The sequence below is a fragment of the Lissotriton vulgaris genome, chromosome 4_1 (assembly GCF_964263255.1).
Source record: "Lissotriton vulgaris chromosome 4_1, aLisVul1.2, whole genome shotgun sequence".
NCBI lineage: Eukaryota > Metazoa > Chordata > Amphibia > Caudata > Salamandridae > Lissotriton > Lissotriton vulgaris.
This window is the reverse complement of record NC_141691.1, coordinates 668,169,940-668,194,081: the sequence shown is the minus strand read 5'-3', so window position 1 is coordinate 668,194,081 and position 24,142 is coordinate 668,169,940. Positions and strand designations below refer to the sequence as shown.

Here is a 24,142-nt window from a genome sequence, read left to right as displayed (position 1 = left end):
GAAACAGAGTTTAAGTGTATCTTTAAAAACAATGGCTATTCCAGCTCCTGTCCTGCCATCTCTGTCGAGTCTAAGAATTAAATAGCCAATAGGAGTAAGCAGCTAGGCAGCTAAATTCCACTCAAGCTGCATAACCGGAAGTGGAGTAAATACAATACTGAAGCTTTCTCCACACAAACCGAAACCACTGTGGAGCAGAAAGCTGAGACAGGCAAATAAATGTATGGTAAACAAGGAGAAATTTCAATGGACTGAAGAATGTAAAGGGAAGTTTAGGGACATAAATAAAGCTATTGTGGAAGCCCCCTGTCACAGGGTGGGTATACCCGGAGTAACAACTGGACTGACAAGGGACTGGTGGGAGGCTCGTGAGGTTATTGACCCTTTCATTTCTCCTCGACAGGACGAGTGGTTCCAGTCATCCCAGCCAGACCTATCGGAAACAGACGCTGGTCACTTTAACTGGAGCTCGCTGGCAGCAGACTCCACCCCCGATGTGGACGTCATCTCCTATGCTCCAATAAGAAAAGACGACGACCGGAACACGGTGTGCGCTGACACCGGAGATTGGAAGGAGCGAGAGAACAGCGGAAGAAGAGAAAACCAAGATCAGGACAAGATACGGAGATGCCAGGGACTACCATCTAGCCTAGGAGGAGAGGAGGATGGCTCAGAGTGGACAGGAAAGTCAGGAGGCCACCGGGACCATGCTCTAGGAGGAGCGTGGCTGACACTGGTACGAGAGCGGTTCACGGGCTGGGTCGGGAGGCGAGAGAGACCAGACGCGTAGAGACAGCAACCACTACCAGCCAATTGTAGATAGTATAAAACCCCAACCCATCACACTCACTCCCCACCGCTTGTTGTGTGTCACTGGGTGAATTGGGTTGCTCCCTCACTCCCTTCCCTCATTATCGCCGTACTGCAAGAGTACTTACCCCTTCCTTTTGATATTTTCTTTTGGATTCCGGAGTCCTTCCACGTACGCCCCCAGACCCGGGAGGAAAGAAGGAAGACTGAGTGGTGAAGAAGGAAGACACTGCTAGGAGCCCAGGAGGACCAAAGAGGAGTCCCGTTAATCCCCCTTACTTGTTGTGTGTCAGACTGGCTGATCCCAGAAAGCGAATCTATTACAAAATAAAACCCGCTTTACATAGACGTAGCCTCTCACAAGTTTCTTCTGAGCCCGCTACACCCCCATATTCAAACGCTTTAACCCTGAGCTAGAGAATGTTGTTACTGTGGATGCTTGCAATAAAGAGTTGGGGGAGTCCTTTCTCAAATACATGTTGAGAGCAAGTAAACTGTAATTGCATACGCTTCTCGTGCATTATCACTGGTGGAAGAAAAAGTCTGGGTGATTAAGAAACCCTTTCTTGTGTGTGGGCCCTGGAGCATTTTAGATCGTTTGTGTGGTATAAACAGTGCAGGGTACACAATGACCACAAACCTTTAGTAAACCTATTGACTACAGAAGGCTTGTTCAATGCATTCGCTAGAATAGAAAGGATGTCAATGAGGTTACTAGACTTCATATATAAAATAGAATATGTACCAGAAAAGCAGAATGTTCTGGCTGACTTTTTATCACACATGCCAACAGACATACAGGAATGTGATACGCTTGTTTGAAATGAATATCAGATTGCTTTAATTTACGATAAAGAAATGACAAGATTAAAAGAAAAGTACTGGAAAATGGAAAATGCTAAGGATGCAGTTTTACAGCAACTCATTGGATTTGTAAAACACAGATGGCCAAATAAATCAATTATTCCTAAAGAGTTGAAACATTTTATGAAATTAAGAGGGAGTTATCGGTAGTTCATGGGTTTGTACACAGATGTGATAGAATTGTTCCACCAACCACACTGAGAAAAAGTATTGTGATACTGTGCGATGTAGGCCATGGTGGATTGTGAAAACCAAACCAAGGGTAATAAAATGGTATTGGTGGCCTGGTATGGACATTTGTCCGGAGAGAATGGTGAGAAATTGCATTTGGTGTGCTAATTCAGATTAGCCTTTAAGAACTTTGAGGCTCAATGAGGGTTTACTAGTACAAATCATTAGTGACAATGGGGTACAATTCCTGTCTAATTTAGCAAAGAGTAATTTTGAGATGGTGGTAGTAAAACATAGAACGACTTCTGTCTATAATCCTATTGTAAATGGAATGATCGAGAGGTTTACCAGAGAGCTTAAGAATGCTATATAACTGGTGGTAAAGAATGGAGAAGATTGGGAGGTTCAAATGCTTTAAACTGTGTGCATGTATAGAACAACCATGAGGCTTTGGAGGTGTCCCTGTTTGAAGATATGAGAGGAAGGGGGGCAATGACTAAGTGCAATCCTGAATGGTTGTTCCAGGCATCTGATTCCAGTGTTCCTGTGGAAGAGGTGAGAAAAAGGATTCCTAACAAACATCAGAAATATAAAGAAATGTTTGATCACAAGAGAGGGGGCATAGAGTGTAGAAATCCTTGAGGGGATATGGGTGAAAGTAAAGAAAACATGAAAAGTGAAAAAAGTAGAAAGTCAATTCACTGAACCATTGCAGGTGTCTAAAGACTTACGCAACACTGTCCAGTTGAGTGATGGATGGAAAGGTATGGAATCTCAGCAGGATTGCAGTCCTAAAAGGGGACAGCAAATTATTTGACAGGGAGTGACAGGAGGAGCGGTGTTGAGTTCCAGTTTGATTCTATAATGGAGAAACAGGGTTGGCATGATGAGGTTTTTGAGCATGAGAATAACGGTACGGTATATATGGAAGTAAACATGGAAAATAGAGAACAAAAACATGGATCTAAATAATGTCAGGAATGCGGATGATTTGGTAATGCAAAGGGAAAGAGATGGAGAAGATGTAGCAGAAGATGCAGTATTGGAGGGTGGTAGAAAAGAAAAGGAATGTTCTGACTGGAGTAACACACACTCATTCTGAAGATATTAGCAAATCATCCAGTAGTTATTAACAGTAATCCTGAGGTTGTCCTGAAATCATCCTGGAGTAATTAGCACTCATCCTGAAGTAGTCAATTAGTATTCCTTCAGTAGTACAAGATCATCACGCATTTTTAATTGAAGTAATCGGGACACCATCCTGGAGTCATCCACAACAATCCTGATAGTGTCCCTAAATCATCCTGGAGTAATTCACTCTCATCCTGAAGTTGTCAATTAGTATTCCTTGAGTTGTAAAGGATCATCACGCATTTTTAATTGAAGTAATCAGGACACCATCCTGGAGTAGTTTTTGTGATGACTAAAGGCATCTCATTTAAATATTATACCCCATAGGCACACTTCAGGATGGCTTGGATGACTTCCCCAGATAATTGCTGGAATAGCCTGGCTGAAGTTATCGGATTACTCTAGAATGCTCTAGGATGATCTTCCTTTTTGACTAGGGTTGTTAGTTACTTTTAGGACTTGAGGTCTATTTTAAAGCATAGTTATGTATTAGAAGAAAGGGAGATGTGTTGTGTTTGGCAAATGTATTTGCTCATGTGTTAGCTGTTGTATTAAGTATTATGTTGTTTTAATTTGTATCCTATGAAGGTGACATTCCTTGAAGCATGCTCCTCTTGGTGCTCCAGTTCGCTGCTGGGGGTATTGGAACCGTGATTGGAGTCGCTTGAGGGAAGAGAGCAAGGTAGAACATAGCCTTCACCTTTATATACAATAGGTGTTTCAATCTGGAATTAAACCTTTCAATTACTATTACGTGTGGACTCCAACTTTACAGTTACACATATATTTAAGTATTACAGTTTTGAACAGTAATGTATTCTGCCTATCAGTAGCATTTGTGAGGATTATGTTACATCATGGCGGCTATGATTGGTTATGTGCTTAGGGCGGTAGGACGGCTATGCTTTGCCAACAGATGTTCCGCATACAGGAAGGGTGAAGATGTGAACCGCCCGTTGAATTTGGAAGGACTGGCATGCAAGCGCTCAATGAGCCAAAGTCAGCCACTCGACCAAACGATTCCCTATTGGTTACATAACTGTTTACAAGGAAACATGTAATTAGAGAATACGCTTCTACAACGAAGAAGAACGTGTTGTAAAAGAGCCCACGCTGTAATAATTTCATATGTTATTTCCTTTTCATAACCAAATCTTATTGCATTTTTTCACACAAAAAGATCGCTTTCCATTTCAGAAAACGTATAAGTATTATGTCAAACAGGTTTCGAATTGTTACCACCTCAACTTAATGGAATAACGCTCTATTGTAAGATGGCCGCTACGTGGTTGCTCTGTCTGGTCAAAGAGATTCGCCATCTTTCAGTTTCGGTAGCGCAATGTGAAGTGACGCGAGGAGCTGGTAGGAGGGCGGGGCTGGTGTAGCAGTCCCCGGTGCTGTCAGCTGAGAATTCGGTGCATCTCTTGGCTGTAATTTCGCGATCGGTCTCTGAGAATAAGTCGAGCACCTGTCATGGCGGCTCAGAAGATCAACGAGGCCCTGGAGCACATCTCCAAAGCAGAGAAATGGTAGCTTGATTATAAGTGCAATTTTAGAAATTAATCTGAATAATCGTTAACTCCTGACTGTTGTTCCCCTATTTTATATGGACTGTTGTAGAGTCCCCGTTCTCACCCGTGGCGGGCTGGGTAATATTGTGCAGATCCTGATCCCCGACATGTCCCCTTACGGTCTGTTTGCCTGGGATTATACTGTTTATTCATACAGTACTGGGCGATTACTAGATGTATTTCCAAGATGCTTCCGTGTGGTTCCATTTTTTTAACAAAGCTCTGCATTTTAGTAATTTTACTATGCACTGATTGAATTTATGGGTGGCATCTGCATTATTTTCGAAGTTCGTTAATTTCGCATGTTGTCCCCCATGCATATAGTCCACTCCGTGTTTACTTCTAGTCACGCCTTTCTTTTCAGGCAAAAATGATAATAACGTTATTGTTTCGAAGGGCCGTATATTCCGATGTGTGAGCTGGCGTTTGTTAAACACTTGGTCATTTCATTGGCCTCGTGATTGCCTTTACGTTATATTCGTTCGATGTGTCATTCCACCTCCTATGGAGTGCTTGCATCGCAGTGTATTGGGGGAAAATGTACATGTCAAAAGCCCATCCAATCACCATACATTAATTTGCTTGTCTCATACATTCATCTTACACAGGAACCAATCATTGTATTGTTTGCTTTTTCACTGCTGCAAGCTGTTTTCTCATGTTTTAGTTGTCGGTTCTATGAGTGCATTTCCTGTCCTTAGTCGTTTTCCTTTCCGCACTGTCTTTCCTATTGACTTTCCATTTATGTCCATTTACTTTTGTTTTTCCATTCACAAATTTTCCAATGTTTCCCCCATCGCCTTTTTATCTATTATTCTCTTTCGTATGTCCTCAAACGAAAGCAACTTTGACCATCCAGTAGGTCGGATTTTAATGAGCTACCATTTGCAAATACAGGAATACACAAATGCTTTTTACACATGTTAGCACATTAAACAACCTATTGGCTTTGTCAGTGCATGTTTTGCAGTTGGCTGTGTTTTAGCCGGTCGTTGTAGGTTTTATCATTATGTCAGATTTATGATGGATGGTATGCACGGCTGTTTACTTGAGTCTGAAGATGTGTCACTTTAGTGAATAATATTTTCCAGATATATCTAGTGTAAGCTAGAGTCTGAGGGCATGGCTTTGCTGAACAAGAGTATTGTCTTTGATGTTAGTTTTGATAGGTATGGTGTGGGACAATTCAACAGGATCCTGAAGGTGTGAGACTCTAGTAAGCCCAGTTTGGAGGATATGTCATATGGTAAGCAGTAGTACAGGTCTAATTTTATGGCAAGGCAGGAGGCTCATATTATGCTTTCCAATCTTGCTTTATAGTAAATAGCAGCCAAGAAAACGAATACAAACTAGAGTTCTCAGAAGCCCCAAGTAGAAACTGGCCAATAGGAAACTAAAGAGTCAACAAAGGTCTACCAATGAACAGGCAGTTAAGGGTACAATGAAGGGTCAGACTGCGAACAGCCCTCTTTTCTTGCTGCTCGCAATCAAGATAAGTACCCTTTCGTTGTGATAGAGCGCGCAGGGACCTACTAGCTCAGTTTACGATACTCATCTTGGGCCCATATAACATACACACTTTGAACTAGTAGTCCTGCCTAACTTAATTACTAATTTAGTCACCCTATCAGTTTGCCCAGATGTCCGTTTAGGACTTATACCTGTAAACCATAACTTACCGATCCTTGTCGCCTTACTATAAGTCCTGTGAATCAGAGGGAGGTAGCATAAACAGGTAATATTTAAACACATTTACTTTCTTATAATGACCACAGACTCGGGAAAAGTTTAAAACCTTTTATCTATGAAAGATTTTCTGAGTCAAAATGAAAAGGGCCACAATCTCGTGACCATAAATTTTACAAGCAAGAATATGACCAGCAGGACATAAAGTTTGCAAGAAATCACAGTAACCCCTTTAGACATTGGTACCTGGGAAGAGTGAGAAAGGGAAATAGCTCAAGGACATACTACATGGATTATATTTACCTAGTATGGTGCAATGACCAATCCTGGCCTTGGACTGGGGCAAAAAATATGGACCAGGACCAGGCTCCCGACTAATCAGGTGCCCACAAGACAGGTACAGATCAGGACAGGTGACCTCAGCTAAGTGCAACACCAGCGTCACACCCTCTCTCTAGATGAAGCCAATTAGTACCCCAACTGGGTAATCGATTCTTCTGACAGAGTGCTCCGGCAGCACCTCTGCTCTCGATCGCCTATTGAGTGCATTGGGTCAGTGACAGGTCAGCTATTCGGTCAAGTCGGACAATTTCTCTATCTAAACCTACCATAGTTATACCATTTTGAGGGCAATGTACCACCCCTAAATGTTGCAAATCTATGTGTTCCCCTTCAGTAACTGATTTCTTTTTAATGAAGAAAGATTTCTATCATTTCGAGCAGTTTATGGATGATATTCATCCCATCTTAGCCAGGAAACTGTATGCACAATGGAGATTTGGTACTCTACCCATAAGAGCCTTTACTAGCAAATGGTCAGTTTGTGCTCCGAGTGATTGCCCAGGGTGTAGCTGTGAGATAGAAAGCGAGCTACATATTTTGTTTTTCTGCCCAGCTTACTCGAGTACCAGCAAGTATTGGCTTGTACCTCTGTGCAAGAACTTGGGTTTTGCACAGTGCATGCACGCTTTTAGAGTCTTAAAAACCGACACAAGCAGACATATTGTATTTGCTGTTTCTAAATTCCTGGCAGCCATGTGGCACAAGCGCAGGCACTTAATTACTAATGAATGACAGCGTTCTCCTGAGATTATGCAATATTTTTAGTTTGTTTCTTTTTAAATTATTTATTATGTATGTAACATGAAATGAATTATCATCCTTGAATACTGCTTTTATTGCTTGCATTCTTTTATGGCATAATGCCGAAATAAAGATTTATGAAATGAAATTAAATGAATTTATTACATTCGAGTTCTGATAATATAAAATCCCTGCTGCCAGAGCTAGCAGCCAGGGTGAATAGCAGATCCAGTCACAGAGCATAATTGAAGCAGCTGTTTAAAGCAACAAAAACAGAACTTTGCTTTTCTTTCTTCTGCTCTATTTTTTTTTAAGCTTGCAATGATCAGCAGAGAGAAAATTTTTAGGGCTCGCTGCGAAAAGCGCCTCTCGCAGAGAGAACTATAGCTGTCGGCTCAGCCGACAACGAGTGGAATGTGGATACAAGACCTGGCAGCGCGCAGCGTTGTCCCATAGGATAACGTTGGGCACGTGCGCTTTTGCATGGCAGACAAATCCGGATCGCGCTGCGCGCCTCGTGGAATGCAGGGGGAGTCTTCAGAGGTGCGAGCGGCGCTGATAAACAGGCAGGCTTTATTTCTGGAAGCAGCGGTATTTGACTTGTTTAGACACTCTCCCTTCTGAGCACAGCCCCGCCCTCCCCCGTACCCACCGCCCTCTGTGTCCTATCCTCGCCTGTAACGCATTTTCAGCTGTGTTCCGGCAGGCGAGAAGCGCTGCGACTCCCGTGTGCCTCACTCAGGACCCGCGGGTAGTACTAGTCTTCCTCTTGGCAGCCATTAAAGGCCCCCCCCGAGCTGCTGCCCTCCCTCGGCTGATTAGAGTGGGGCGGCGGTGATCTGAGCATCAACAGTCAGGCCCCGGCGTTCTGTACACTTTACCTTCTTTATTCAAGAATACATTTGGGCAAAAAACGAAACCACTACAAAAAAACAGTTAATCACGTTCTCTTGTTCATGCGCATTCACTGTAAATTTTAACTGCAAACGGAACACAATTATGGAAAGAGTGCGTGGCGTAATTGTAGCATAACTTGAAATTCGCAAAAGTAGGCCGGTTTCACCCAACACAACTGAAGTTATAGGGTGGAGTATGAAGCTACAACCACGCCAGAATGTGGTAGGTGCGAGCAAGCGTGTGTAGCAGAAGGAGTTTTATTAACTCCAAGAAAGTAAGAGTTTTGTTTATATAGCACTGTTACATGCTCTTCCTACGTGTGCAGCAACAGCATGCCGTGCTAAGGGGCGAGGTAGCTAAAGAGCTTTAAGGAGCTACTCGTGCACGCGGCAGAATCCTGTGCTGGACGCCTTGCTTCGAAGGGGACCAATTCCCCTGGCTTGGGGGATGCGGGGCCTGAATCCAGCTCAGCTTTGGGTCTTCTCTCAGGAGATTTATTTTTGCAGTTTTTGTATAGCGCAAACTCGGCCAGAGTATACTGGAGCACTTTAGGTGAGCATCAGGGTCAGATCCATTTTATTTTTAGACTGTTCCCGCGCATGGATAATGGTGGCATGGGCTAGCGAGACACAGGTCATACCTGACTCTACCGGACACATCACGGGGAGGCACAAATTAACCCAAGACACATACTGGGCATATCACGCTGCTGGAAGACGACACTGAACTGCGTCGACTTTCGGCATGTCACGAGAGCTGTGGTCATTTCTAGAAACTATTGAGCTGCATGCCATGAGCACTGGGGAGGCACGGAGCTAACCCAGGCGGTACAGGGACCCCAATGGCCCAGGGTATGCGCTAAGCAGTGCCAAACAGTGCAGTGTACACATGACACAGGCAATGCTGGAACACAACAAAAAAAGTCCTTGGGAGCTGTTGGGGAAAAAAAGCTTTGTGGTGGGGGAGAGAGGTAAGAGCAATTATACATCACACAACACAAAGCATTCACACATGGGCTGAAACCCCATTTACACTGGCAGGCTCATTTCCATGTACCTACCCGCCCCTGTGACAAGGTGGACCCGACAACAGGGGTGCGTTGTGCAGACACTAGGCTTGGCATAGCGACACATGGCAAGGCACATTGGTGTTCCAATCCCCACCCCCCCATTTTCTCCTTCATTCCTCAATGGACATAATAATATCAATCAATAATAATTTTACTTGTTTTCCATGTATGCTTCGCTGCCCAGATTTCTTGTCCTGTCCCTGCGTTCTTCCTGTGAGTCTATCCTACCCATGCTTTCATGCCCCCCTCTTTGCCTGCCCTGTCCATGATTCATTGGCCTGGCCCTGCTTGCTTTCTCCGGCCCTCCTCTACCTATGTGTTCTTTCTCTTAACCCCAGACCCCCCCCCCTCGCCGTCCCTGCCTGCTTGCCCTGTTGCTCCCTGCATGCCTCTATTTGCCTGCCCTCTCCCATATTCCTTGCTCTGTCTCTGCTTGCTTATTCTGAGACTTCTCCGACCCTGCTTGCTTCCCTTGCCACTATATGCTTTCCCCAAATTCTGTGCTCTGTCTCTGCCTGCTTTTCCGACATTCCTCTGTCGTTGCTTGTTCTTTTTTGCACTCATTAGATAGTTGGAGAAAAACTAGAATCTTTCTGCATGTTCCTACACATTCAGAGCTATGGCAGCTTTTATTTTTTTGAAAACTGACTTTTTTTAACTGTTTATAATATCTGTTTGCAACAAAATCTAATGGGTTTTTGATGTGTTTAATTTTTCACTAGAGATTTTATTCTTCTTCATGTTTGCAAACATACTCACTCTTTCATATGAAAGAGGTATGCATTAATGTTTTAAGTGTTTTGTGGGAAAGGTAATGGTCTGACCATGTAATATATGGGATAAAATACCCCTGGCGTATATGACAAGGATATTGCAAGTCACTTCTGAGTTCCATAACCTTATGAAGGAACTCTGCCTTTGACCTTGTTCCTATATATGGTTATGGAACGAATGTATCTCGATACTTCGCTTACCATTACTACGCATGCTTTTAGTGCAATGTTTTTACCATTACTTTACAAGTTTTAACTTCGCATGCATTTATAACGCAAATTGTTATAAATGTACTATAGTTTATGCTAATTAAAACATCCCACTAAAATAATGCATACATTACACTACCTTACACTACTTAAACACCACTACACTACTCTAAACCCTAATGCACCACCCCTACACGACCTTCCCCCTTCCTGGACCCTACACTCTAACACTACACTTCACGACCCCCCGACACTACCCTAAAACACTACCCCTAGCACGACCCTGTCCCTACCCACAGTCCGGTCCCTGCACTGAAACACTACCATGCATGACCCCGACACTTCCCTAATCCCTAAAACACTAGTGGAGAAGTGTGGCTCAATGGTTAGAGCGGCAGACCCTGATGCAGAGTTCTGGCCAGGGACCAGGGTTTGATTCCCGCCTCGGCGGGGTTTCAGGCTCAATTTCCTCGGACCTGTTAATTCTCGCCTCTGTGCCTATTCTAATCACGCTGCAACTCTGGGCAATAGCTTGCTTAGCCTCCACACCGGCCCCAACAGCGCTAAGGATGCCTGGCTTCACCCTGGGGGTGCCCAGGAGTGGACACTTCACAGGGAAAGATAGGAGGGGTTCCACAGCGACATGAGTATTCGCGCCAGGAAGCCGAATAGGCGACACCGCAAGGTGACTGTCTGGTGACAGTGCGCTCTATAAGAACCAAGACATTTACATTTACCCTACTCTACACTATACAAATACCACATCACTACTCCCCAACACTACCCTTCTCAACCCCTGAGACTACCCTAAACCCAAATACACAACTCTACACTACTCAAACACCACCCTACAACCTAAAAGACTACCCCTGCACGACCCAAAATAACTACACTTACCTCTCTCTCCTCAGTGGTTCCTCTCTTCTCCTGCTTCCAGCGACGTCAGATGTGCATGCCGGTGTTTGGAAACGAAAGCGCCTTCCAAACAACGATGTGGATAGCGCATACCATTACAACGCATGCCTTGTAACAACTTGGGTACTAATGGTACGCATTGTAACATCGCAAGCGAGCTAATGCTTGCGAAGTAATGGTATGCGCACTATCAGCCGCCCACTAAAGGTTGTTTACCTATGGAACTCCTCAGTGACGTGCAATATCCTTATAATGTACAGCAGGGGATACTTTATCCCTTCTAGTTAGTCAGTCAAAACTCTTTATTTCATCCATACGCCATAAAAGAGGCATACAAATAAAAAGATAAAAAAATATACAAAAGCAATACAAATGGCCTATAGACGTCATATAAACACATTAAACTTAGTTTAAAACAATCAATTAAACATTTTCCGTTACGTGTATATACAAAAGTGACGCTGCATGTCAAAAAAGAAGCTTTGATTTTCTAAGGCCGAATAGTATATTCATCACCTTGATACAAGCCACCCGTGCTCTCAGCAAGCGAGTAGATAAAGGTTAATTGGAGTATCAGCCCAGACACCATTCCTACATGTGTGGTTCTCCTAACGGCCTTACAACGCTATTGCCCTCTCAAACAGCCAATAGTAGCACATTTTCCTTCTCACCTCATACCAAATAAATACCCTAAGACACGGCCATCTGGGAACCAAAACCGGCCCTGGCAAACAGCTCAACTGGACCCCTGGGGGTAGGGGTAGGGAGGGGGATGGGGTGCTAGTTTGGAAGCACCACTTCCGTCTCACTGCTGCAGCTTTTGTTACAGGGGGCCGATATTGCAGCTATTCTTCAAAACCGGCCCCATGTAACAAAAATGCCCCTCCCCCACCCAGAGTCCAAAACCTTCCCAAAGTTTAACTAACTTCATGCTTAACAGTGTATCTTTAACATCTATTCCAGGAAAGGATGTCAGCCTCTGGGAGACCAAGTATCTCTTCTAGATCACAGTGTTAGTAAAGCAGTTTAGGAGTAGCCCAGAGTTTCCTCTAGTGCATTAATGGTCCAAATGCATTTCTTTATGAGATATGCCTGAGCCCCAAATCTAAACTTAATGGGGCCAGGGGAGTGCTAACCGGAAGGCTCAGCACTTGCCTTGCACCGTGAAGAACCGTGCCCAGTGCTTGGTATATATCTAAACCACCGAAGTGACTGGCTTATATATAATTCATTGAAGAGTAAAAAGATACATTTAGAAGATTGAACAATGAAAGTATAGATCGTTATAGGGGTTGTAAGTTTGAAGGGATCTCTAATATGGAGGGTTGGGCTAGTTCGGTGCAATTAGAGGGATGTTACAAGATGGGCCGTATTTTAATTTCCTGGTTACTCTTGTCACCTTTGCTAATCCATGTGAACACCTTTTAGGAATGTAGTTAAGGGTGTTAGAAGTGGGATTAGGAAGGGAGGACTCGATAAAGATTACAGATAACTGATCAAGGCCTTTTCTTTCGTTCATCTTCCTTGTCACTGTGCTTACTATAATAAGGTCAGTCTAAACCCAATAGTATTTGTGAGATACTGCTATCCCCTGCTTTTCTCTAAATAAACTGACCTGAATTAAACAGAAAACTCTTTAGCATGATATGGAAGAGAGAATTTGAGAGCCCAATGCCTTATTACACGTACCTCATGGCAACCCACCTTCCTGCGATGATCTTGCTGCTTTCTTCACGGAGAAATCTTGAACCATCTCCATTGACCTAGCTGTTAAGAAGGCTTTACTTCCGTCTCCTATTACTACCTCATCCATTGACTCCTCTGTGAGGTTTGAACCGACCTCCACAAATCCGAAGAACATTGCATCATGGTGCACCTTTACCACCTTTAGCGAATATGATATCTTCAAGATTCTTCAGAATATGAACCCTTCCAACCACTTCAGTGACCCATTGCCCCCTTCTATTTTCAAAGAAATCAAGAATGCTCTGTTCCCCACATGGACTAGGATTGTTAATGCTTCCCTAGCACAAGGCATGATTCCTGAATGCCTCAAATCAGCTCAGGTAACACCCATACTCAAAAAAGTAACGCTCATAAATCTGATCTCAATAACTTCCGCCCCATTTCCAACATCCCCACCTTAGCGAAACTACTAGAAAAATGTGTAAAATCTCGACCTTGTGCCCACATTGAGAACTCCCAACTCCTAGACCAGCACCAATCAGGCTTTAGGAAGTGGCTCAGCACCGAATCGGCTCTCGCTCACGTCGTCGATGACATCTTAATTATGCTCGACAAAAATGAATCCTGCCTCCTGATCGTCCTCGACCTTTCCTCCGCATTTGACACGGTTAATCATGACAACTTGCTATCTATCCTGCAAAATAGAATGGGTTTTTCAGATCAGGTGTTACTATGGTTCTCATCCTTCCTTCAGCACAGAACTCAGAGTCAAGGCAAACCACTCTCTCCCAGCCCTCTCCTGTATTCATGGGGGTCCCCCAAGGATCCGCTCTATCTCCTATCCTCTTCAATCTTTTCTTGGAACCTCTTGCTCACTCCCTAAATTCCATGAACATTCTCTTCCACATGTATGCGGATGAAACGCAATTATATTTGAAAATCTCATCCTAGGAAAACATCATCTCACTTAACACTATCTTAATGTTTACTCAAAACTGGTTAACAGAGAATCAACTACTGCTCAACACCTCAAAAACTGAATTCCTGCTCATCTCCCCCCCTCCGAATCGCTTCCCCAAGTTAGACCTCTGGCTGAGCCACCTCACTACTTTCAACTGTATGCCTCTTATCGTACACGCAGCCAAGTCTCTCGGTATCACTATGGACAAGCACCTGAATATGAAAGGTCACATCAGCAATGTATGTAAAGGAGCCAACCACTTGATGAGAACTCTAAGAAATATCAAACCTTTCCTTCCCCCAAATGATTTCAAGCAAGTGGTTCAAGCGCTTGTCTTGCCAAGGCTACACTACGGCAGTGCTACCCTCTGTGGCCTTCCCAAATACGTTCTGACTCCACTAAGGGCTGCACTCAACTGAGCTGCTAGACTGGGTACGGATTCTTAGCGAAAAGATCATATATCACCAGTCCTTAAATGCCTCAATTGGCTGCCCTTCAAAGCACGAATTCAATTAAAGATTGCTGTTCTCACTCACAAAGTCCTTCACCTAAATACTCCTACGTACCTTGCAGAAAAACTTACTTTATCCTGTGGAGTAAGAGCCTCAAGAAGTGCCTCCTCCCTCCTCCTGAAACCTCTTATCCTTAAGAAAAAGAGAAGTTGCCACCGAGCTTTCTCTGGAGCTGCCCCTAAAATTTGGAACTCTCTCCTACCGGAAATTTGCAGAATCTACTCATTGACAGCGTTCAAAGTGGAAGCCAAAAGATTCCTAATGAACAAATTCATACCCTAATAGGGTTAGTCGCACAGGCCTGTTGACATTTCTCCAGCTGACTTTGTTCTTATTTTGTTACAGCTCCCCCCTGAACATTGTGTTTCACCCTTGTTTACCCCCAACATTTGTTTTATTGTATTACCCTCCTATTTGTATTCTATAATGTATTCTCTTTCTTTCCAGTACTCTTCTGGATATTGCCTCTGATATTTGTTGTCTTCCTCCCTTCATATTGTAAAGCGCTCTGTTATCCCTTGGGATCTTGTTCGCGCTATAAAAAAACTTTATAAATAAATAAATAATAGATGGTCGAAATATTTCTGATCTAGTTTGCAGCAGTGGTATTTTATGTCATTCACATTACAGTATACAGCAGTAGGTCAGCCCACATGAGCCATCATCTAAATTTACTGTCGGTGACAGCCTTCTTCTGCTCTTTCAGAAGGTGCGCATATGCACACTAAATACCCTTTTTTCATGGTTCTACTTTGACAGTGTGTGCTTTCGAGGCCCAAAATTAATTTTCGTTTGTAACCAAATTGCTTTTTTTCTGGAATATCAGTGAAGCATTAACAGTTCCTTCAGCCATTGACAAAGCCATAAGGCTTGGCACCAGTCCTGTCGTCTTTCCTAGTGCTTGTCAATATTTTGTTGATTCTTTTCCTTGTTCGTTGATCCTAATATGCTATTTTTATTGGTTTCATTTTTAGCCTAAAAACAAGTTTTTTAAAGTGGAAGCCAGAGTATGATGGAGCTGCGTCAGAGTATGCAAAAGCAGGTATGGACTTCGAGAATTTCTGCCTTCTAAAGTTGTTAATGACAGAATAAAACCAATGTATCATGGGCCTAAAAGGAAGTGCTTCCCTTTGAATGTTGGGGGTTTAAAAAGCATATAGAAGTGAGCAATTTGCTGTGGGAGTTTATTTTTTACATTAAAGTGCATGTGCCAACCACTGACACAAAATATATTTGATATTGTCTTGATCAATGTCATGAAATAATTGTGTAGGCATGTATATTTATTTCATTATCCGCATTTTTGAATTGTTAATATTGTATACTTTAACCTCTACCTAATTGCTCTGTCCCCCTACCGTCTCTCCATTTTTAGGTCGAGCCTGGTCAGCGCATGCACTGCTGCGAGGCATGCCGTATTGGAGTATGGCTTTAAAGCCCCGCCTACTCTCCGCCCATATTTTTAATTGGCTTACGTCATTATCCTTCGTAACCGCTGGCTTTCGAGTCATTATTAGTCTTGTTAGCCCCTCCTGGGTACCGCCTTGTCTGTATTTGTTGCCTCTCGGTGAACAACCTTTACAACACATTTTTTACCACGCAGTGTCTTTACAACGCGGTATTTACAGCGCAAACCATTACAACGCATTGCGGTGGGGGCGCTTTAGGATAGGGAATAAGTTTAATTTACTATCCAACACCTTCCCTAGTGTCCACGGGGACTGGAGTTGGAATAGTAAATTAAACTTTTCACTATCCAGCGCCCCAAAGCGCTATGCGTTGTAAAGTTTTGCGATGTAAAAACCGCGTTGTAAAGGCATGCATGGTAAAATCATGCATTGTAATGTCATACATCCTTGCCTCTCATAACGACTGGACTTTTTACTTGTCTTGTTACACGGTCTGCTTTATGTTGGCTGTGAGCACTATTTTTTTTTATGATTTGCCCCTATACCACCCACTACGTCGCAGCACGGCGCTCTCTTTTATTTCATTTACTAATTTCGTCCGCTTTAACTATAGTGGCTATGTTTCTTTCTTTATTTGTCCGCTATAAGTATAGCTGCCGCACTGATTTATTTATTTGTTTGTTCACTAGTGCCCATGCGGCGCTTTCACGTTCATGGAAGCTGCGCCCCTTTCTTTAGACAAGCTGTGTCTAAAGAAAGGTGTGCGGCCGCTATTAAAGTGAAAGCGGGGCGTGCGCTTTTAGAAAAAAAACATCTGTTTGTCAACAGATGCTTTTTTTTGTAATGTGCCCCATGCTGTGGTTTCACTTTAATAGATTTGATGCGACTTGTCTAAAGAAAGTGGCGCGGTCTTCATGAATGTGAAAGTGCTGCAAAGGCGCTAGTAATTTGCAATGCAATAGGTCAAGCATTTGCCAAAGTTTAAGCTATTGCATTGCCAAAAGCTCAAACTCTCGTAAATGCAAGACCTATAGCATTGCAAATACTTGTTCCCTTTAGAGTCGGGCTTTCAAAAGGATGGCTCCATCTTTAACAAGCATTGGCACTGCCATTAGTTCAACCTTTCAATACATTATACTCTCACATTACCACCACTAATACAAGTTCCTGCTTCCCAGTGCACTCACACAAGCACAGTGCTTATTTTGCACTCAACCCCTCACAAGCATGCCTCTCTCCGTTCATACCACCACATTCCTAGTGCACTTTAATTCTCCAGTGCACACACACTCGCTCCTCTGTCTGCGTGGCCTACTGGTTTTACAGTCATAGGTCTGCCCAGCATGTGCAGTACAGTTACTTCACACCATGAGAGTAGGAACCAGAAGGGAAAGAAATGTATTGCCCTCTGCCTAATGTCCGCTATCATTTGTCCGTGATTTCAATTGTGGCTCTGGAGGTATCTTGTCTCTTCCCTTAATTCTTTACAATGACTCCAGTCAGTTCTCTGTTTCTCATATTACTTTTGTTTTTTCTTTGCTTTCGCTGTACTGTTTCTCTTTCTTTCTCCCTCTCCCTTCTCTCATTCTTTCTTTAGTGCTTTCTTTCTCTTTGTTTCTTTCTCGTCTCACTTGCCCTTTCTCTACTCTTTATTTACAACTCTCCCTTTTTCTTTTTTCTATCTTTCATTCTATCCTTTTTCATTTTCTGCCCCTTTCTTTCTTTTACAATTCTTCTTGTTTTTTCTTTCTCTCTTTTTTCCCTTTCACTTTTTCACTTGCTCTGTCATTCAAATTCTTTTTTTTTTCTCTTTCTCTCTCTCTCCTTTTTGTCTTTCTTTTTCTCAGCCTACCTTACTGGGGAGATTGAGTCACAACAGGCACAATGAGTTGTAAGCCTCAGAAATACAGAGGCTTGTTGGGTCGGATTAGGAGCACAGGAAAGCCTGGGGGAAGCGCAGTGTTGTAACACTCCCCTTTCCTCTTGAAATAATGGTAGGATACCATTGTGGTTTGAGCAGTAGTGACCTGTATCTATTCAGCAGATCATTATTTCAATTTTGTCTAGCTTAAACAACTCTTATTAATCTAGTCACCTTTTGCGATGAAAGGCAGTATTTGTCGTGAATGAGTGGGTTGCCAGTCAGCAGTCGGAGGCTTAATAGAGATAATTATGCCTCGTAGGAAATATTTTCATAAAATGATGATGAGTATTTGTAACGTGCAAACAGCTACCCAAAAAGGGTATTCTGATACTAAACTGAGAAATTGGATTGAATTTACCAAAATGACAAGGTTTCCAGGTCTTTGCAAAACGTATAAAAAACATTTTGTGACTGAAGTATAAGAATATTTCATAGCTTACGGGTCACAAATGAGAAGGCTGTCCCTCCTGTGTCAAGTTCAGGGGTTTTAGGTCTAATACCCCAAAATGTCTTTGTTCACTTTGTGCAAGGGTGTCTGATCTCAGTCCAAACCAGTTCTATCCTCCCTGTTGCAACATTGTGTAATGCACACAGGTCCTATTAAGGTGCAAGGGAAATATCTCACCGCTCTAAATGCAAACCGGGACTATTCAGGTGCTAGTAAGAACTCCTCCCCTACTCTGAATGCAGCCCACGTCTATTCAGCCCAGCCCTGACTCATTCAGGAAAGGCAGGGCACACATTAATCCCCCCGCGGCAGTCTGAGTGAATGCACCTCCCCAGCCCCTGTCACTCCAAAACCAGACAGTCAATACACAAATAAGTAGATGCACACAAAATGGTTAAACAAGAAAATGCCTATTTTCTTAAAGTGGCATTTATAAACACACAATTTAAAAAAACATCTTCAGTAAAAGATGTGGAGCCTAAACTTTATTTTTCTATCTTATCCCATTGATAAGTTATATTTATAAGATGTTATAAATTTAACTCCCAAGCTTTCCTATGGGGACAGATAGCCTTTCAATAATGAAAAACTAAATTGGCAGTATTTCACTATCAGGTCATGCCACACACATCAGGGCATGTCCTACCTTTCACATACACCTCACCCTGCCCACAGGGGTACCTTGGGCCTATCTTAGGGGTGACTGACATGTAATAAAAGGGAAGGTTAGGGCCTGGCAAGTGGCTGCACTTGCCAAGTCGACATGGCAGTTAACAACTGCGCACAGGAACTGCGGAGGCAGGTCTGAGTTACCATTTCAGGACTACTTGTGTGGGTGCGACAATCAGTGCTGCAGGCCCACTAGTAGTATTTGATTTACCACCCTGGCACACTCAGTGCACTCTACAAGGGACTGACCAGTAAATCAAATATGCCAATCAGGAAGAACCAATTACCATAACAATTTACACAGAGAGCATATGCATTTTATCACTGATTAGCAGTAGTCCTTAAACCAAGAACAACATGTCAGGAAAAAATAGGAGGAAGAAGCAAAAGGTTTCGGGATAACCCTGCCAAAAAGTCCAACAGTCAGGAGATACTAGGAACTTTAAACTTTGAGCTTTAGCTGGTTATAACATCCGCTTGAAATAGAATCCAAGCTGGACCTCGGTTATGTTGAACAATGTATAAGGCCTTAAGTCAGCCTCTGCTTCACAAACAGCCAATGCAGGTCGCTGAGATTAGAAGAAATAGGATTGTGTGAAAGAAGTTTAAGCATATTTAGATAGGAGTCTTTCAGAAAGAATCTGATTTAATATCATAGGTTATAAGGATCTTTGGGCAACAAAAGGATTGTGAGAAAGATGGTTAGCCTATTTCGACAGGAGTCTTTCCGAAAAAATCTGAATTAATATCATATGTTATATAAGTGTCTTCGGGCAACAAAAGATGTAAGGAGTTAGGAGACAGTAGTCTGTGCTTTATAAGATCAATGATTGGAGCACTGTACTTTGAGAGTGAAGGAACTACTTGCATAACATACCCAAGAAGTGTGGCTCAATGATTAGAGCGGCAGACCCTGATGCAGAGGTCTAGCCCGGGACCAGGGTTCAATTCCCTGCCTCGGTGGGTCTTGGGCTCAAAATTCCACGGACCTGATAATTCTCGCCTCGGTGCCTATTCCAATCATGGAGTCCCACTCTGCAACTCTTGGCAATAGCTTGCTTAATCTCCACAACGGCCCCCACAACGCTAAGGATGCCTGGCCTCCACCTTGGGGGTGCCCAGGAGTGGACGCCTCACAGGGAAAGCCAGGATGGGTTCCACAGCGGTATTCGTACAAGCGCCTTGAGACCCTTGCGGGTGAGTAGTGCGCTATACAAGTATCAATTTACATTACAAGAAGTAAAAGCATGCGAAGTAAGAATGTTAATTTATTTTGTAAAAGACAGAGAGGCATCCTCGATTGTGCCAAGTCTTTTTACTGACTCTTCAAGAGAAGAGGCCTTTTCCAGTTCTGAGTATCACCAAGAGGAAGGCATATAATAAAGGCCACCCCAAAAAGTTTAGTTGAAGTGGGTTCTTTCTCAAACATGAGGCCACTGCAGACAAGCATGCATGAAAATGGCAGACAGAAGCAGGGTACCTATCTGCAAAAGAGAGGACAATATTTGTGTAATTTGCATAGGACATTAAAGATAAAACAAACCTTTAAATTAGCTCGGCCAGGTGAGTACGGTAGATATCAAAAAGTGCAAGGCTCAGTGAAGAGCCATGAAATATACCCATTTAATAGAGGCTAGATTTAGAACGAAATGGTGAGAAGACAACAGATCGAGAGCGATCTTTCAAGAATAAAGTGAGCCACTCGATTGCTGTATCTCAATTTGAACTGATGTAACAAAGCCTTGATGGAGTACAGAGCGGGAGAGCGTATCAGAGGCAGTGCTAAGATCTAAAAGACCTATTACTGCACTCACTCTTCTTTCCAACATCATACGAATATCATATTTGACCTTCAGGAAAGTCATCTCAGTGCTGTGCAGAGGGCAGATGCCAGTATGTGAGTTATCCTAGTCAGTATTGCATTGTTTGTAAGCAGAGAGGTAAGAACTAACCTCTTTGTGTAAGATCTTAAGAGGAACATGGGGAAGAGAAATGGGATGGTAATTGGTAGGGAAGTATTGAAGAAACTGCTGCAGGGCTTTTTAGCTGGGGAATAGCTAGTACTTCTTTCCAGAGAAAAAACATGGAAGCTGAAGTCAAAGATGCATTGCAAGAAGCTGCTGCCAAGCACCAAATGTGTAGTCCTAGGCTGAATTTTTTGCAGCACAGAGATCATAAGGTGAACCAGACTTAAGTGTACACACATGCTAGTATTCAGCTTTACTGGACAGAATTGTGTAGTTGAATAGTTGAGAGCTAAGGGAGGTAGAAAATACCTCAGTATCTGTCGTTCATGCAGCTGTCTTATTGTTTAAAGAACTTTAAATAAATATTTATATATGCAAGATTTTGTTCTCGAAATTGGTAGAGATGTATTCACACAATTACGCGAAGGTAGGAATACAGGAGGTAAAAGAAAAGGCTAGTTACAGTCTAAACATTTTCTCTAGAAACAATTTCCTACAATAAAAATATTCAGTATGCAGAGTTGTTATAAGCGTTCAATTCCTCCCATGTATGTCTGTTTTTAGGTCGAGCCTAGACGAAAGCAAAGCGAAGCTTTGCTGTCTAGAGCGAGACAACTTATGTTATCACTTTTGGGGTAATGTGGACAGCAGACTGTCACGCGCTTCTCCTGCCGGAGATTTGACCTCGTGAACGCGCACGCTTTCGCGTTGGTGAATGCACGCAGGCACACACACTCACACATGCGCGCAGGCAGGCACACACACGCAGGCACACAGACACACACAAAGAGGCAAACTCACCCGCCCCTCTCGTCCCCCGACGCCCCCCCCTCATCAGCTCCTCTCGTCCCCCGATGCCCCCCCTCACCGGCTCCTCTCGTCCTGTCCCTCCGTGTCCAGACTCTGCTGCAGCCCGCTCCGTTGTTTCTCCGCCCCTTCAGGACAGTTCGTGCGTGTCACGCCTCTCCTTTCTCCCGGCCGAAAATCCTATTTGCGTGTCAGGCCTCGTTTTCAACACGCCCACATTCAAACCGCGCCGACCGACAGCCGAGGCGTGGGTGGTACGTAAATCAGAACGTGTTATGTCGGAGCCGTCAGCCGAGCTCTGGAGATATGGATTCGACGAGTGTGGTGCGGCGGGGGGGCACAGGAGTGCTACAGCACACAGACCAGGCCCCAGGCTTTGCTGAATGCTTCTTTTACACCAGAGATTACAGTTCTGTTCAGGAGGAGCAAAGTACTGAGGGTCTTTACAAAATCTGGTCAGCGGGGCACTCTCTTAGACTCCTGTGGCTCTCGGCAAGCAGGTGTTCGCGGAGGTGTGGATGGGTGACCGGAGAACCCCTGGGTGGAACTAGCAGAGGTCTGTATTAGGCCGTCACTACTAGTTATTTAAACTTCTGTCTCTGGCCTGGTTTCTCTTGGCTTCGAATGTTCTACTTGCAGGCTTTCGCACACCATTTAAACTGCTAAAGTTAGACCAGACTGCATATGGAGTGACGTATATTGGTCCTTAAGAACTGTGCTATGGTTTTGTAAATTAAAAATGCTTCAGCGAACGTGCCGTGCCGTTGGTGTATTGCTACACTAGGTACATTTTTGAGGTGATTCGCTGTGTAAAGTTCGAAGCCTGCAAACGCTGTGATTTAAATGAATATTTCATCCGCCTCCTCTGACCGAAGATGAGGTCACCTCCTTGTAGTAGAATCTATTTATAGTTTGCCACGTGCCTGTCGGGGATCATGGCTGTACACAGGCCTTTGAACGGATCCTGGGGCTGGCCTGGTAGGATTGCTCCTTGACCTGTTGATACGAGAAAGTACATCGGTCTCCTACCAAGAGTCTCTTACTTCTGCAGTTTCATGTGCAATTAAATAATTTTCTGCAGTGAAGTTAGAAACCACTCTTGCTTGGACATACGCCGTCTGCGACATTGCAATAAGAAACTGTATCCAGCGTGACACCGGAGCAGGCACTGTGGAGTCACTTTGTATCTTTCCTTATGGCGCCATGTTGTATCGGGCTCTAGTAACTAATTTCATGGCATGATGAACAATCCTTCTTTCTACACATCACTTGTTCACCAGTGTACAAGAAGGGACATTTCACGTCTACCATCGGCAGATGGGAGAGTTTCCTCTAACCAGTGCTTGTTGTATTTTGCACTCTCTGTTCCTAACGTTATCATTTTCCCCTTCCTTCCGTGCCCCGTCTCTGTTTTACTTTCATTTTCAGCTGTTTTCTTTCCTCTTCATTAGACTATATCAAGGGCACGTTCAGTCCATTTCTCAGCAGAGAAGGGTGCGATAAAAATAGAAAAGTAACTATATGCAGCAGACCTGCTTTAGGCTGCTGCAGCAGAGAGGCCATAGATTGTATGGGCATGGTGCCTGGGTTATGTCCATCGCACGGAAATCTGGTATATGGTTGTCGGTAGTTGAGCAACAAGTGAAGAAATCAGTGGGCGGTATTCTAGGTTAAAGGTTGCTCTGATAGTGCTTGGGGGAGGTGTGTGTGTGTGTGTGTGGTGGGGGGGGGGGGGGGGGCGATATCCACCCGTTCAGGATCTGACAGTTTTTCTACTAATTAGGCCGATAAGATAGTTGGCGTTTTCAAGCGCCAGGTATACATCTCTCACAGATACACATTTCAGGCGGCCCGGCCGTCGGCGCGCACTTCCTACATCCTGACGGGCTGTCGCTCTAGCTCACATTCATCTTGGCTGTACAGCGCCCTGAAACACGACGAGGCTCTGCTCTTCGTGAAGCAGCTATTAACTGAAGGTCACCCCCTCTGACAGGCAGTTAATGTTGCATTCCAAGGGCTGGGAGATGAAAGGTGTCCGCAGATGCTGGACAGGTAGGGAGCTCTAGGGTACTCAGAAGAGGAGGGCAGCGTGGTCCGTGTAGGGAAAGAAGGGCCACTCACCTTTCTTTTCAGAACAGGCTTTCTATAGCCTCCACTCCCTTCCACATGTCCCTAGCCTTCCCGCCAATTGCCTCCCTCTTTCTCTCTCCCCCTCACTCATGTATCTTCTTATTTCCGTCTCCCTTGCGCTCTCTCTCTCTCTCTCTCGTGATCTCCTTCCACAACATTTTCTTTCTTCCTTTATCCCCATGTCCCTTTTGTGCCTTTCTTCTCTCTTCGCCTTTCCCCATGACTATGCTCCTCTCTTTCCAAGTGGTTACTCCTTGTCCCTTCCCCTTTCCTCTGCTTTTCTCTACTTTTCCTAGTCTTTGTGGCTCCTTTTTGTAAGCTGAATGTTTGAGCTATTGGTGTTGCATTATTATTAGCAATGCCAATAGCTCAAACTTTAGTAATGCGAGACCTATTGCATTGCAAATGCTTGTTGGATTGGGTGATAGATTGTCGTTCTGACGCAATGC

At 43.8% G+C, this 24,142-nt stretch overlaps 1 protein-coding gene across 1 annotated transcript in view; it reads left to right on the top strand.

The window, feature by feature from the left end:
* The first annotated feature begins 4,314 nt into the window (after nucleotides 1–4,314).
* The window catches only part of NAPG (NSF attachment protein gamma), a 161,914-nt gene continuing 142,086 nt past the window's right edge, over nucleotides 4,315–24,142 (top strand). The window contains exons 1-2 of the mRNA XM_086964936.1: nucleotides 4,315–4,505; nucleotides 15,314–15,381. Of these exons, the coding sequence (XP_086821062.1) occupies nucleotides 4,450–4,505; nucleotides 15,314–15,381 (124 nt within the window). The 5' untranslated portion in view covers nucleotides 4,315–4,449. The remainder of the gene's footprint in view (nucleotides 4,506–15,313; nucleotides 15,382–24,142) is intronic.